The 12,785-nt window shown below is 36.8% G+C and overlaps 1 protein-coding gene across 1 annotated transcript; it reads left to right on the top strand.

The window, feature by feature from the left end:
- The first annotated feature begins 226 nt into the window (after positions 1-226).
- LOC121315070 (macrophage immunometabolism regulator-like) lies at positions 227-6,900 on the top strand. Its single transcript, XM_041248969.1, has 2 exons — positions 227-323; positions 5,056-6,900. Exon 2 carries the CDS (start codon positions 5,078-5,080, stop codon positions 5,699-5,701), a length of 624 nt encoding a protein of 207 aa, XP_041104903.1. The 5' UTR covers positions 227-323; positions 5,056-5,077; the 3' UTR covers positions 5,702-6,900.
- Positions 6,901-12,785: the final 5,885 nt, after the last annotated feature.

Genomic DNA, 12,785 nt, shown 5'->3' with positions numbered 1-12,785 from the left:
TTAATATCTTGTAGGTTATTTTCCTCAGAATGATTCAATGGACATAATAGCAAGTTGCATTATATCACCTTCATAGCTAAATCTTCTACCAACACCTTCGCTATATTTATCAATGTAAAGCCACATCAAAAAAAGTTTGCCTGTTCGTTACATACTGCTACCGACGCTATGTGCTCTAAAGCCCTGTCCTGCCCAGATTACCTCACTGCATCATGTGACGGTCGGAAGAGCGCTTTGCTGCACTGCTCCTATGGTGTATGTAGTACATTGCTTTATTTGCATTGGAGGCGCTTGAGTGGGGTCCATCACTGCTGCAGAACCAGGTTAGTTTTTTTTTTTTATCTTCTTAAATGGCACCATGTTCATTTTTATTATTTTTCATCCAATGTTTTACAACGTTGGGAGTTCAATAATAATACAGTAGGATGGAAACCCCTGTTCAGTGGGGTATGAGAAGCCATGCACTCCTTTGTAGACGCAGACTAGATGTATTACAAGATTCAGAACGTGTGTATACATACAATTACATATATATATATATATATATATATATATATATATATATATATATATATATATATATATATATATATATATATAAATGTCTTGTCTTGTATTGCATTGTATTGCTAGACACGCAAGGTTAAAATAGATTTCGCTGTCAACAACATCCTGCTTAGTGTAAAATGTAGCCGTTTAGGGTGGGGTTTCAATGTTTTCAATGAAATCAGGGTAAAACTGGTTCAGTTTTCGTTGTGGTCTGTTGTTTTTGTTCTGTACTATACGGTTCGCAGAATTGAAGGTCAGTAACATTTTTTGCTTTTCATTTACTAACTTGGCAACAGAAGGCGTAAGGCTGACCTGAATCACGCTATTGGAAGTAATCTGCTTCATTGTTACTCTCTCTTCCGCATTATTGATCCTGTAATACCCAATGCAATGGTGCTGACAGGTGAAACTCGGTAGAGGATGAGGCTGCAAATTATATTACATTTTAAGAGGGTCGGGCGATTGATTAAAGTGTCAATTCTGTAAATTGATGTAAAAATGCATCTTTATTAGCGGCATTCAAAGAGTGATTTGTATGCAATGGAAGTTAAGAACACTGCATTTTTCAAATGTTTTGGACTAAACTGAATTTGGACGTATTGTTGTGTTTAACTTTTAATGCAATAACAGTTGATAAATAACTATTTAAAAAAAAACAAAAAAAAAAAAAAAAAAAAAAAAAAAAAAAAAAAACGAAACCCCATGAGGTTTATGGAAACTGGGATGGAAATGTAAGGATATACTGCAAGTGTAAACTTGTTTAGAAACACTTAAACAGTTTGACAGCGTCAGTGTACACCGATTGCGATTTATGATCACCTACACACTATACATAAAACAAAAAAAAAACAGGACAGATGCTAAATATCAGAGCAAATTTTTCTAAAAGTTGTTAAGGATATTGTAAGAGATAATACATAGAAATCTACATTATCCGTAGATTTGACCTATACAATTTACATATACGTTTGGTTTACAGGGGAGCGGCAGTCTCGGTATAAATCGGGTCATGATTAAAATAAAAACTTATTTGTGATTAGATTCATAGCGAAGATGTCGTATGGTCCAACAGTAGCTTTACATGAGTTCTTCACCAGGATGGCATAGCCTAAATTTTCAGTTATCATCCTTTTATCAGCTGCTCAGGCCTACAGTGTTATCTAAGTGTTGGATGTAAATATTTACATTTTTACAGAAACTTGTACTTCAAGAAATTATAAATATTAGCTTACTAACCTTGTGTTCTATTAATACACGCCTATTAACAAGAAGTTTCGCGTTCATATCAGAAACTGCAGATGTGATGTCATGATGATGTCATTTTATTTAATTTTTTTTTTTATACATTCCCCTGGGGAATGTATATAGTAGTCTGTTACGTATCCGACTCTAGTGGGACCAGAGTAAGGGCAGATGTGTAAAAAGTCATTTAAAATGAATCTTGTTTTAAATACCATTATACACAGCTGTTTACAATTACTATATTCACACAATTATTGTTTGGAGATTCGGCTTTTATTACGGAGCTGTGAGCTCCTCTAAATCCCTTGTTTATAAAGGTACAGGCTATTAATTGCTCGAAGTTGATATGCCCCGCAGGCAAAGAGGACCTATTTACATACCAACACAGTGAACAGCTCACATGACCCTACCAAAAATGTTAGTGCACGGAGTACATACAGCACAGTACAAAAACACTGGCGGGAGTCAATAATAAACAAACTCAGTCTATTTGCCCGGCTGTTGGCAGTTTAGACTTGGTTACTTACTCTTCGGTATTCAGCCCTGGTTCTGGTTCTCACACACACACAAACAAACAAACAAACACACAAACAAACAAACAAACAAACAAACAAAAACCAGCGAATTTCAGCTTCTTTAGCCCAGTTGGCTTCAGTTTTACAGCAGCCCTGAGGTGAATAAATAACCTTTTTATGCCAGATGCCCCGCTGGAACACACCTACCTGCTGATTAGAGTACACACACAGTAGACAGGCTCTCCCAGGAGTGTCAGGTACGCCATTAATTAATTACAATAAATACACACTATTTACAATTTACATTTACACAAACCCCCCTCTTCATGCGCAGGGTTCCTGCAGCTGCCCTGTCACAGTACTGTATACACTTATATTAGTGTGGCGTAATTTACACAGGAGCAAAATGCATAGGTTTACGAATTTCTTTCTTTTTTTTTTTTTATATAAACACAGCTTGCTTTTGCTTTCCTGTAGTCATTTTGCATTAGCATTGTAACAATGGTGGTATTGCAGAAGAGCTTGATCATGGCAGATATGTGACGGGCAGATACACAATGGATTACAGTATATCCACACTGAAGGGAATATAGCGAAGTGTCCATATGCTACCCTTTAGATGTTTACTGTATCTAGATCACAGCTTACAAATAATTCACATCAACCACAAATGAAGGAAACATTTCCCCAGAATTTGGTCAGCTTGCACTGCAGTGACCCTCGGAGCATTTTTATCAGTATCTGAAACAGACGTTCTGAGAAGAGGCCTCTCCTTGTGTCTAAACATGTGTACATAAGTCACATTTTTAAATATATCTATAGAGCCACTTTTCCAATTGTAATAAAACTTTGTTAGGACATTCTTTCCCACATGTTATTTACAGGGTCAGAGTCTGGAGATCAGGTGATCCCTGTTTTACATGCACAGTGGATGGAGGTTGTAGTGTTCATGCATGACTAAGCATTATAGAAAGATTGCATAGATAACCATATTAATTTAGTTCAATGCATGTTTTTTTTTTTTTCAGTAGGTTGTGCCTTTCCTTGAACATAATATGCTGTACAGGTTTGTATTGAACAACCTGTTGCTAAGGAGATAACCTTGTGTTTGTCAAATAGACAGTAGCAAGGCAATTTTCTGGTGAATCGGGGAAAGTGGTAGGCCAGTGAAGATAAACACAGTGGTTTCCTCAGTGTTTCTATGGCAAGGTTACCTGGCCAGTCATAATGCAGGTTTTACAATGCAGCATTATGACTGGCCAGATTTCAGGTTTGGAAGTGTGGGACTTGAAGAGACCAGTGTTTCTATGCATTAGTCGCCATCATAAGTGTGTTTAATGATATTACCTCTTTACAGATCAGCTATGGAATGGAGAAAAGATTGGAACTTTTTTTTTTTTCATTAAAAAAAAACATTAACTAAATTGTCTGTGGCTATTGTATATTATATAATAATACATATGGAAAGCAGCTCTGTTCCCAGATAACACAACTGAGTTCTGTTCTATCAGCGTTTTAACTAAATGGAATGCCTTGTATTGTGGTTGCTTTTCTTTATTCACCTTCTTAAAGTTCTGCCCAAGTCTTTTTGCAAGCTTTGTAATTTATAGTCTTTTTTTGTTGAAGTACACTGCAGAATCGTCTGCTGGCTGTGTTACCACAGAATACCCTTGTATACTGTATAAAGGAAAAGGCCTCTTGGGTCTTATGTTTAATGAAAGTTTGGATGATCTCAGTTTAGTTCCTAGGAAACAGTGGTTCATTCACAGGCACCTCAGAAAACAAAACACAAAAGGTTTTAAATGGCAGCCAATTCCACAGGGAGAACTGTACTCAGAAAGCATCAGCTTTACCAACACGCTATGCAATTATTATTATTTTTTGTTTAAACAGATTTTAGTTAGTCCCTCCCACACCTGGTCCTTGAAATGGGAATGAAATGAAATTTAAAGCTTTAAAATATGTATAAATAAAATAAAATAAAATAAAAACTGCCTCTCCTTAGCTCACATAATGATTGACCAGTAAACCAGTCTAATTCCCCTGGTTATGAAATTCTGCATTTCTGTGGTTAACTGAAACCAGTCAAACAAAAAATAAATAAATATAAAACAAATGTAGAGAACAGGTGTTTTGGGTAAGACCTTTGCTTACTTAAAACTGAAATCAACCTTTGGGGACTTGCCCCTTTGTTCCCCCTAAAACTGTGAAAACTGGACGTGTTGGTATATCTATAATATTCTGTTTTATTTTTTGTTGTTTATTATGTCTAATGTTGCATTGCATTAGGATTAGTGCTACATGACACAATTATTAGGTTTTTCGGATAAGCTGTCCACAAGTGAGTGTCATTGGTGTTGATTGGTCTATTTTAACATTCCAAGTGAAACAAGTGAAGAAACAGCTGCTTGGGTTTGTGGTGGTTGCTGGTTTTCCTAGACTCTGCGGAGAACAGCAATCCACAGAAATCCAAGCAGCTGTTTCTTCACTTGGAATGGTAAAGCAGCCCACAACACCAATGACCCTCAGCTATGAAGAGCTTAGCAGAATAATTGGTTCATGTTGCTGTAATTAGGATCACAGTAAAAAGACACGGTTTAGGAGATGGTGTAAAGCCCTTGAAGGAGGACATGCTTTAAAAATCAGTCCTGTAGTTAAATTTTATATCTGCAGCTGAGCTGCAATTCTTCTCACTTCAGTTTCATTTGTACTTGCATTATACTTGTTCTCTTCTCTGCTTGTCCTTCAGACGGCCAGGTCAGCCTTTCAAGATGGAGGTGGATGTCAGTGGTGTTTCCAGGACTGTCATGTCCATTCTGCCTGCCCCTACAGGAGAGATTCATTCTCCTCCAAAAGCAGAGCCTGAAAAGCCTCGTTGCTCCAGCACACCATGCTCGCCCATCAAGGGGACTGTGGCAGGTTATCAAATCCTCCACATGGACTCCAACTACCTTGTGGGCTTCACCACCGGGGAGGAGCTTCTCAAGCTAGCTCAGAAGTGGACAAGCACCGAGAAGGCAACTGGGGAGACCATGCCAAACCCTTGCACAAAGCAGCTGGATTCTGGACTCCATCGGGCCACGCGGGTTTACAAAACAAAGAGCCGTTACTACCAGCCCTATGATATTCCATCTGTCAATGGGAGAAGGAGGAGGAGGATGCCTAGCTCAGGTGACAACTGCATCAAGTCGCTCCCCATGGAGCCCAGCAAAGTCCTTCACGGCTCTCTACCTCTCTGTCTTTTGAAGGGCAAGAGGGCCCATTCCAAATCCTTAGACTACCTCAACCTGGACAAAATGAATATCAAGGAGCCAGCAGACACGGAAGTACTTCAGTACCAACTTCAGCACCTCAACCTAAGAGGGGAGCGTGTGTTCACCAAAAACAAGACATGAATGAAAGGAAGAACGCTTCAGATAATTGCATTGAGAGTTTCAAGAAGCCAAGGATATGGCTGATTGACCTCATTCGGCCAGCAATGCTGATCAGTGATGTAGAATGTATAGCAGTTGGAACGGTATCATGACGGATCCTTGAAATGGCCATCTGTTGGTAGAGTTAAGTTGACCTGTGCCTTTTAGGAAATCACACAGATCACTTTTACAGAGGAATTTGTTCAAGGACGAAAACTTTCTTAACATGTGTGATAAACAAATGGATATAATCATCATGGATAGGAAAAATGAAATCTCTTATAATTAGCAATACCTGTGTGCTTGATTATGTAACAACATGTGACTTTTGGAAATTGTAGCTTGGTAATGGGAATATAGTGATGCACTGTTTGCACATATTTTCACTGTTGTTTTTTGTGTTCTATGTCTGCATTGTTTATTGATTACACTGTAGACTGTATAGGAAATGAAACAGTTTACTTAATTCCTGATTCCACCTATAAGGTAAAATTGATAACAAAACAGCTTTGATTGTCCGTTCTTCTTCTTCTTGGTAACAAATGTAGGCAAATCAACTGTTAAGATTATTTTACCACTAAAATCTCTAGGTCTGTGTTGACTGGCTTTAGAGTAGAACAGCTTATTGTCAATATGATGCTAACATCTCAGTTAAGCATATCCCTTTAAATAGCATTTGTAACAGACCATGCAATAGATTCCCCAGCAAACAAAGATGGAGCTGGGCAATGCTTTGAAATATTTAATGTTCCATTTGGAAAAATGCAGTCACTAATTCAGATGTTGTTTTATTACATGTGCTTATTTTCGTGTCGAATAATGCACTTTTTTATGCTGTAAAAGAAAATGGGTATACTACTTGCATTCACCTTCATTATATTGTTAAAGTAAAAAAAAATAATACATGTTTATTGAAGCCAAACAGTAAAGACAATGCAAAGCATTTTTACACAAAATAAAGAACACCAAATTAGACCAGTCGGAGGGTAGACCAAAAGCTTCTCAGGATATGAAGCTCCCTGTTATTCTGCTGGTCATTGATAGACCTCTTTGGCCATTTTTTGTGTGAATGATATGCCCCTCACTCCAGCATGTATATGATTTCTAGGGCTGCAACGAAGGGTACATTTTGACCTTCGAAGGTTCGGAACACATTACCGAAGGAAGGATCAAACCTTTGATGGCGCTAATTTGCATAATTTATTGGTGAAGTCACCATAGCTACCAGTTTATATTTTATTGAAAATCCTATTATTTTAAAAATAAGTTATATAGAACAATAATCATGTTTTTATAATTGAAATAAAAATGCACATTGTTTTATTTACACGTAATTTATGCTGCTTCTGATATGTACAGTAAGCTTGCATTGCAGCACCAACTGCAGCTGACTTGGACAAAACAAAGCTTTATTTAACAGTGTTCATTCCAAGCAGGTTATCAGTCAGTCACATTTTACAACTACTAAAAATGTTAATAATAATAATACTAATAATAGTACGCTTGTCAAGTGACAGCAGAGATTGGTTATGCCTCCATGATACAAGTCGCTTGCACAGTTTGCATTGAATTTTTTTTTGGTCGTCTATAATTTTTTTTGTTAAATGTCCAAACAGCAGAGGGGTTTCGAGACATTTCTTTCAATACAGCTTACGCTATACATCGCTTTGCTGTCGAGATGGCAAATGAAGAAATTAAAGGTTTGCCTCTGGATAACACGAGCTGGAGGGGTGAGGGGCGGATGGTGCTCAGTTTTTGAAATTAAAATGATTAGTGTTAGCGTATGTTTCAAGCATATTCTACCATAGCACTTCTCTTACAATGTCCTATACACTAATTATACAGTACATATTTTACTGAAGCACTACAACCGCTATAGGTACCGCCCCAGTGGTTTGGATACTATACCCTGCTCCATACACGGCCTTGGCACTATATAGAGTTGTTACATATAACGATTTGGTACAATGGTAGTGGATTTTAATACAACAACTTTTTGTAACATATAAATCAAAAGATCAAATTTTGCATGTGAGTGGCATTTAATGTGTGACTTTATAGTATTAACACATTGTCAAATGGTTTCTGTTAACAAAAAAATAAACAAAAAAAAAAAACATACAGTGCGTGAATGCAACTTGACGACCCTTCGAAGGTTTAAAACTATAATATCTTTGAACTCCTGGCTAGCAAATGAACCTTCGAACCTTTGAACACAGCCCTAATGATTTCTATTTGTATTCTCCTAGCTTTGTTTCGAAATCCCTTTATTTGGCCATGGTGTTTATTGTAATGACCTTAAGGGTTACCAAGGGAATTATTTTATTCTGTATTCAATGTATGGAATAGCCTAGACAGTGAGACATGTAGTACAATTTACACTACTGTTGATGTGCTCTAGAAATCATATTTAAGTAACAAATATATTTATTGTTTCCTATTGCATCTGCTATTGAAATGGTTTTGGAAACTAATCTGTTAGAACTGAGAGTTTATTTTATGTTGCTCTAATGTATATCTTTCATTATTTGTTTTTCCTGACATGTGTTTTCAATTCGTTGCCATTCCAGTTTGCTAACCAATTTAATATTGGAAAAATAAGCATCATGAATCTATGTTGTTTTGTGTTCATGTTTAGCATTAACTAGAGGTGTTTCTTTTATTTGTGTTTCAGTAATGCCCCCAAAGGAGCAGGTTGTAACAATTAAGAAGGAATTTATTTCTTTTGTCGGTGGATTTTTGTTTTGTACAGCAAGCATAATTAACTTTTATTAAGTATTTTTCAACGTTGTTTCAGTACTTAATCTATAAATCTATCAACATGTCATCTCTCTGGAAAGAAGTCCACTTATGCTGTATTTCAACCAGTTTATATCCACACAGGCATTTGATGGATTTCGATGCACCCACCTGTTCTTTTCTAATATATTTTACTGAAGTATTGTGTAGAATGGGATGTTAACTGGATTTCAGACCAATTTGTTTACAGTAATATGGGCAAATAGTAACCAGTCACTTTCAGCAGTCATACACTGGGAAATAGAACTGTTTTAAAAAGATTTGGACACAACATTACTGGCAAGGACATGAAATAATTAATCTGAAATGCAGCTTGCTTTGTCTTATTAACTGGTTCATTTTTATGCTTTTTATGTAAATGAATGAAATCCAAGGGTTTGTTTTCTTTTTTTTCTGTATCCTAAATTGCGCTGATGATAATTCACTGTAATTCAGATTAATGATGATGTACACAGCAGAACAGGTTTTTTTTTTTTTTTTTGTTTGTTTGTTTTGTTTTACTTAATGGGTGCTCTGCTGTCTGAATGACTGTAAATGAATCTAATTTTGTGTTCTAAAAATAATAATTAAAAAAAGCTATCCATATTAAAAACTATAATTTGCCACTAGGAATTGTTATTGTGTATGGAGTAGGCATTGTGTGTTAAAGGGGTCTTTCATAGAATCATTTGATCATTATTTAGCCAGCTTACTAAAACGAGAATGTCCGTTCAGCCTCCCATCATAACAACAAATAGAACATGTCTACACAAAATCAGTTTCGGAGGGGGGGAGGGGGGGGGGGGAGGGGGGGGAGGGGAGGGGGGGAGGGGAGGGAGGGGGGGGGGGGGGGGGGGGGGGGGGGGGGGGGCAAGCAAGTTTTCTTCCAGGACAACCTTGTACTTGTAACCATTAGACGACCAGATGTTGGGCAAAGCTGAAAATTGAACTCATCTGGGGGTGCTTCAGCAAGGCAGGAATCGGGCAGATTTGTCTTTGTGAAGGACACATGAATCAAGCCAAGTACAAGGTTGTCCTGGAAGAAAACTTGCTTCCTTCTGCTCTGACAATGTTCCCCAACTCTGAGGATTGTTTTTCTCAGCAGGACAATGCTCCATGCCACACAGCCAGGTCTATCAAGGTGTGGATGGAGGACCACCAGATCAAGACCCTGTCATGGCCAGCCCAATCTCCAGACCTGAACCCCATTGAAAACCTCTGGAATGTGATCAAAAGGAAGATGGATGGTCACAAGCCATCAAACAAAGCAGAGCTGCTTGAATTTTTGCGCCAGGAGTGGCATAAAGTCACCCAACATCAATGCGAAAGACTGGTGGAAAGCATGCCAAGACGCATGAAAGCTGTGCTTGCAAATCAGGGTTATTCCGCCATATATTGATTTCTGAACTCTTCCTAAGTTAAAACATTAGTATTGTGTTGTTTAAAAATGAATATGAACTTATTTTCTTTGCATTATTCAAGGTCTGACAACACTGCATCTTTTTTGTTATTTTGACCAGTTGTCATTTTCTGCAAATAAATGCTCTAAATGACAATATTTTTATTTGGAATTTGGGAGAAATGTTGTCAGTAGTTTATAGAATAAAACAAAAATGTTCATTTTACCCAAACACATACCTATAAATAGTAAAACCAGAGAAACTGATAATTTTGCAGTGGTCTCTTAATTTTTTAGAGCTCTCTCTCTCTCTCTCTCTCTCTCTCTCTCTCTCTCTCTCTCTCTCTCTCTCTCTCTCTCTCTCTCTCTCTCTCTCTCTCTCTCTCTCTCTCTCTCTCTCTCTCTCTCTCTCTCTCTCTATATATCAGTATGCTCAGATCCAGACATTTTTACTGGAATGTATCAAAGCATTGTATATAACGATATAAGCAGAAACAACTGTAGAGATTGATTACAGACACACATCATATAATATTAAAGGTAAGACATGATTCTTTGACTTCTTAATGAATGCTCCAGTTTAAACTGGGGTAGACCAGTATTGGCAGTACTGAAGTTTTTTGGGTACATAAAATATATACGAGCACACAGACTGGTTGTCAAAACTCCAGTGGGTTGTATATGGTCTCTATAAATTATGTACTGTAGGTCAGAAACATCCGCCAAGCAAACATCTGGCCCACGTTAATTTGTTTTTGCTGGAAAATTCTGATAATCTTTTGGTAATCTGCTGCTGTGGACTATACCGAAAATCTGTTCCAGCAAAGATGTAGATCATTCCCTTTGGCTTCAAGAATCCTGTTTATTCTTAGCTAATGTGAGCTTAAAAGTAGGACGCAAGTGTCTGGCAATATGCTTTTGGGTCGACAGTAAAATTTCTGTTGTGTGATCAAAACTGATAAGTGGCTCAATATGTTGTAATCCTTAATAGTAATCGATTCAGTTGCTGGATGATTGAGGCCCTTGAAGACCCTGAAATACTGTAGGCTGAACTGCTGTCTGCCCCTGGTAGATTCGACAAGCATGGTGGTCAGCAGTTTTTGTCCTGCTCTACAGGCTCTGCTAGGAGAGCAGAGCATTTTAAGATCTTCCTGATTTAAAAAAAAAAAAAAGAAAAGAAATCGGACTCCTTTGTCGTAAAATGGTGTTATGTTGCTATATTTTAAGTAACATTTGGTTATCAGATGTTGGTTTCCAAGGAAGTGTAAATATTTCTGACCCTCATTACCTGTCAAATATAAGCAATAATGTTCTCATAATACATAAGAATTATAGTTAATGATTTATATATTCATGCCATTTAACTTCTTTTTGATTCCAATGCGATACTGTAATGTATTATTAATTACTCTTCTTGAGATTGTGATGGAGGGTAGTTTTCTAACATTGTCTTCATTGTTTTGCCTTTTATTAAATAGGTGAAATAAATAGCCAATGCGATTAACCTTTTTGTGTTCTCCAACAGAACAGACTACATTTATCAGAGTTTAAAATCATTTGGATCAAGTTATATTCTGAATGCAATTGCAGTTTTGTTTATATTGTAATATAATGGCAGACTTGCTCCTGTGTTATTTTTCTGTAATTTCAAGGCCAGACTAGTAATTATTAAGCTCTCTTGCTGACATTGTACACAATAGAACAGCTGTAGGAACAACAAACATTATCATTTGCATTTTTTGTAACATTGTTCAATGCATTACTGCAGAAATCATATTACTGTGCACCCACACTTCTCAGTTTGACAGTAAAGGCAACTGCAAATTATTTATTGTTGACTCTTCCCTTTTTGTTAACCAACTAAAAAAAGTAAAACTATACTACATTTTGCTTTCCATAGCACAATTGCCTGTGCACTGTTTTTTACATAGCAGACACAAATCCAAATATGGAATGTAACGTAAATCAGCATTTTGCTAAAAACAAAAAAAAAAAACTTGCCATTTCCCTTTTTTATGCTTTTGAGTGAAAAAGCAGAATACCAACACCCACAATGAATTGACCAAATAACAATGTACAATATAGTAGCAAGGAAGGATTGTGTCTGGCATGCTGGTGGAAATTAGGGTCTGTGAAACCAGCCAATAAAGTTAATTATAAACCCTGACATTTCTTGAAAATATACAGCACCCATAGTACATTTAGTTTTAATGTGGTTTTAGGAACATGTCTTTAGCAATTACATACACAATCATTTCTGGTGCATTGTTTTATATTACTGGTTTTCTTTTTAGCCTTGTTGATATTCAAAAAACATAATACAAATTAATCACAAAATGTTAATTGCTCTAAAGAATGACTCTGCAATATAGAAATGGTTTGATTATAAACTCGTTCTCCAATCTGTGTTTACTTTACTAGTTCTCCAGAGACGTTTACTTTAAATATAGTTTTAAGGATACCCTGTGCTTGTCTCTTTCAATTACATCTGAGCTGCTGAGATCTCTGGAAGTCTGTTTCAGTATGCAAAGCAAGCCTATATACCTCCAGTTTAAGCTTCACAGCTTTCAATTGTCATGAGATTTATTTTATATAATCTGTCAGATTAAACATTAGTCTGTTTTAAATGTTTTATGAGATGGCTCTCCCAGCTATTAGGTAACTGGTTTCTATATTTAACCAGGGAGACTTCGGGGTGGAGCAGACAAGGAAACTACAATTCAATCTGCACGATTCAATCCTTTTTCAGTGGGAAGCTCTATCTGATCATTCCGACTGCATGGCGTGAGCAGACTTCTCACTCTCAAATGTTTTTTTTTCATGATCTGTGCTAGTTATAGTAATAGTTGTATTATCACTGTATATCAGTCACATTCTCTAAAATTACTT

Source organism: Polyodon spathula, chromosome 1 (assembly GCF_017654505.1).
Source record: "Polyodon spathula isolate WHYD16114869_AA chromosome 1, ASM1765450v1, whole genome shotgun sequence".
Classification (NCBI taxonomy): domain Eukaryota; kingdom Metazoa; phylum Chordata; class Actinopteri; order Acipenseriformes; family Polyodontidae; genus Polyodon; species Polyodon spathula.
This window is presented reverse-complemented; position numbering and strand designations above follow the sequence as displayed.

Coding starts and splice junctions, on each gene's coding strand:
- LOC121315070 (XM_041248969.1), top strand. CDS start 5,078: ATGGAGGTGGATGTCAGTGGTGTTTCCAGGACTGTCATGTCCATTCTG.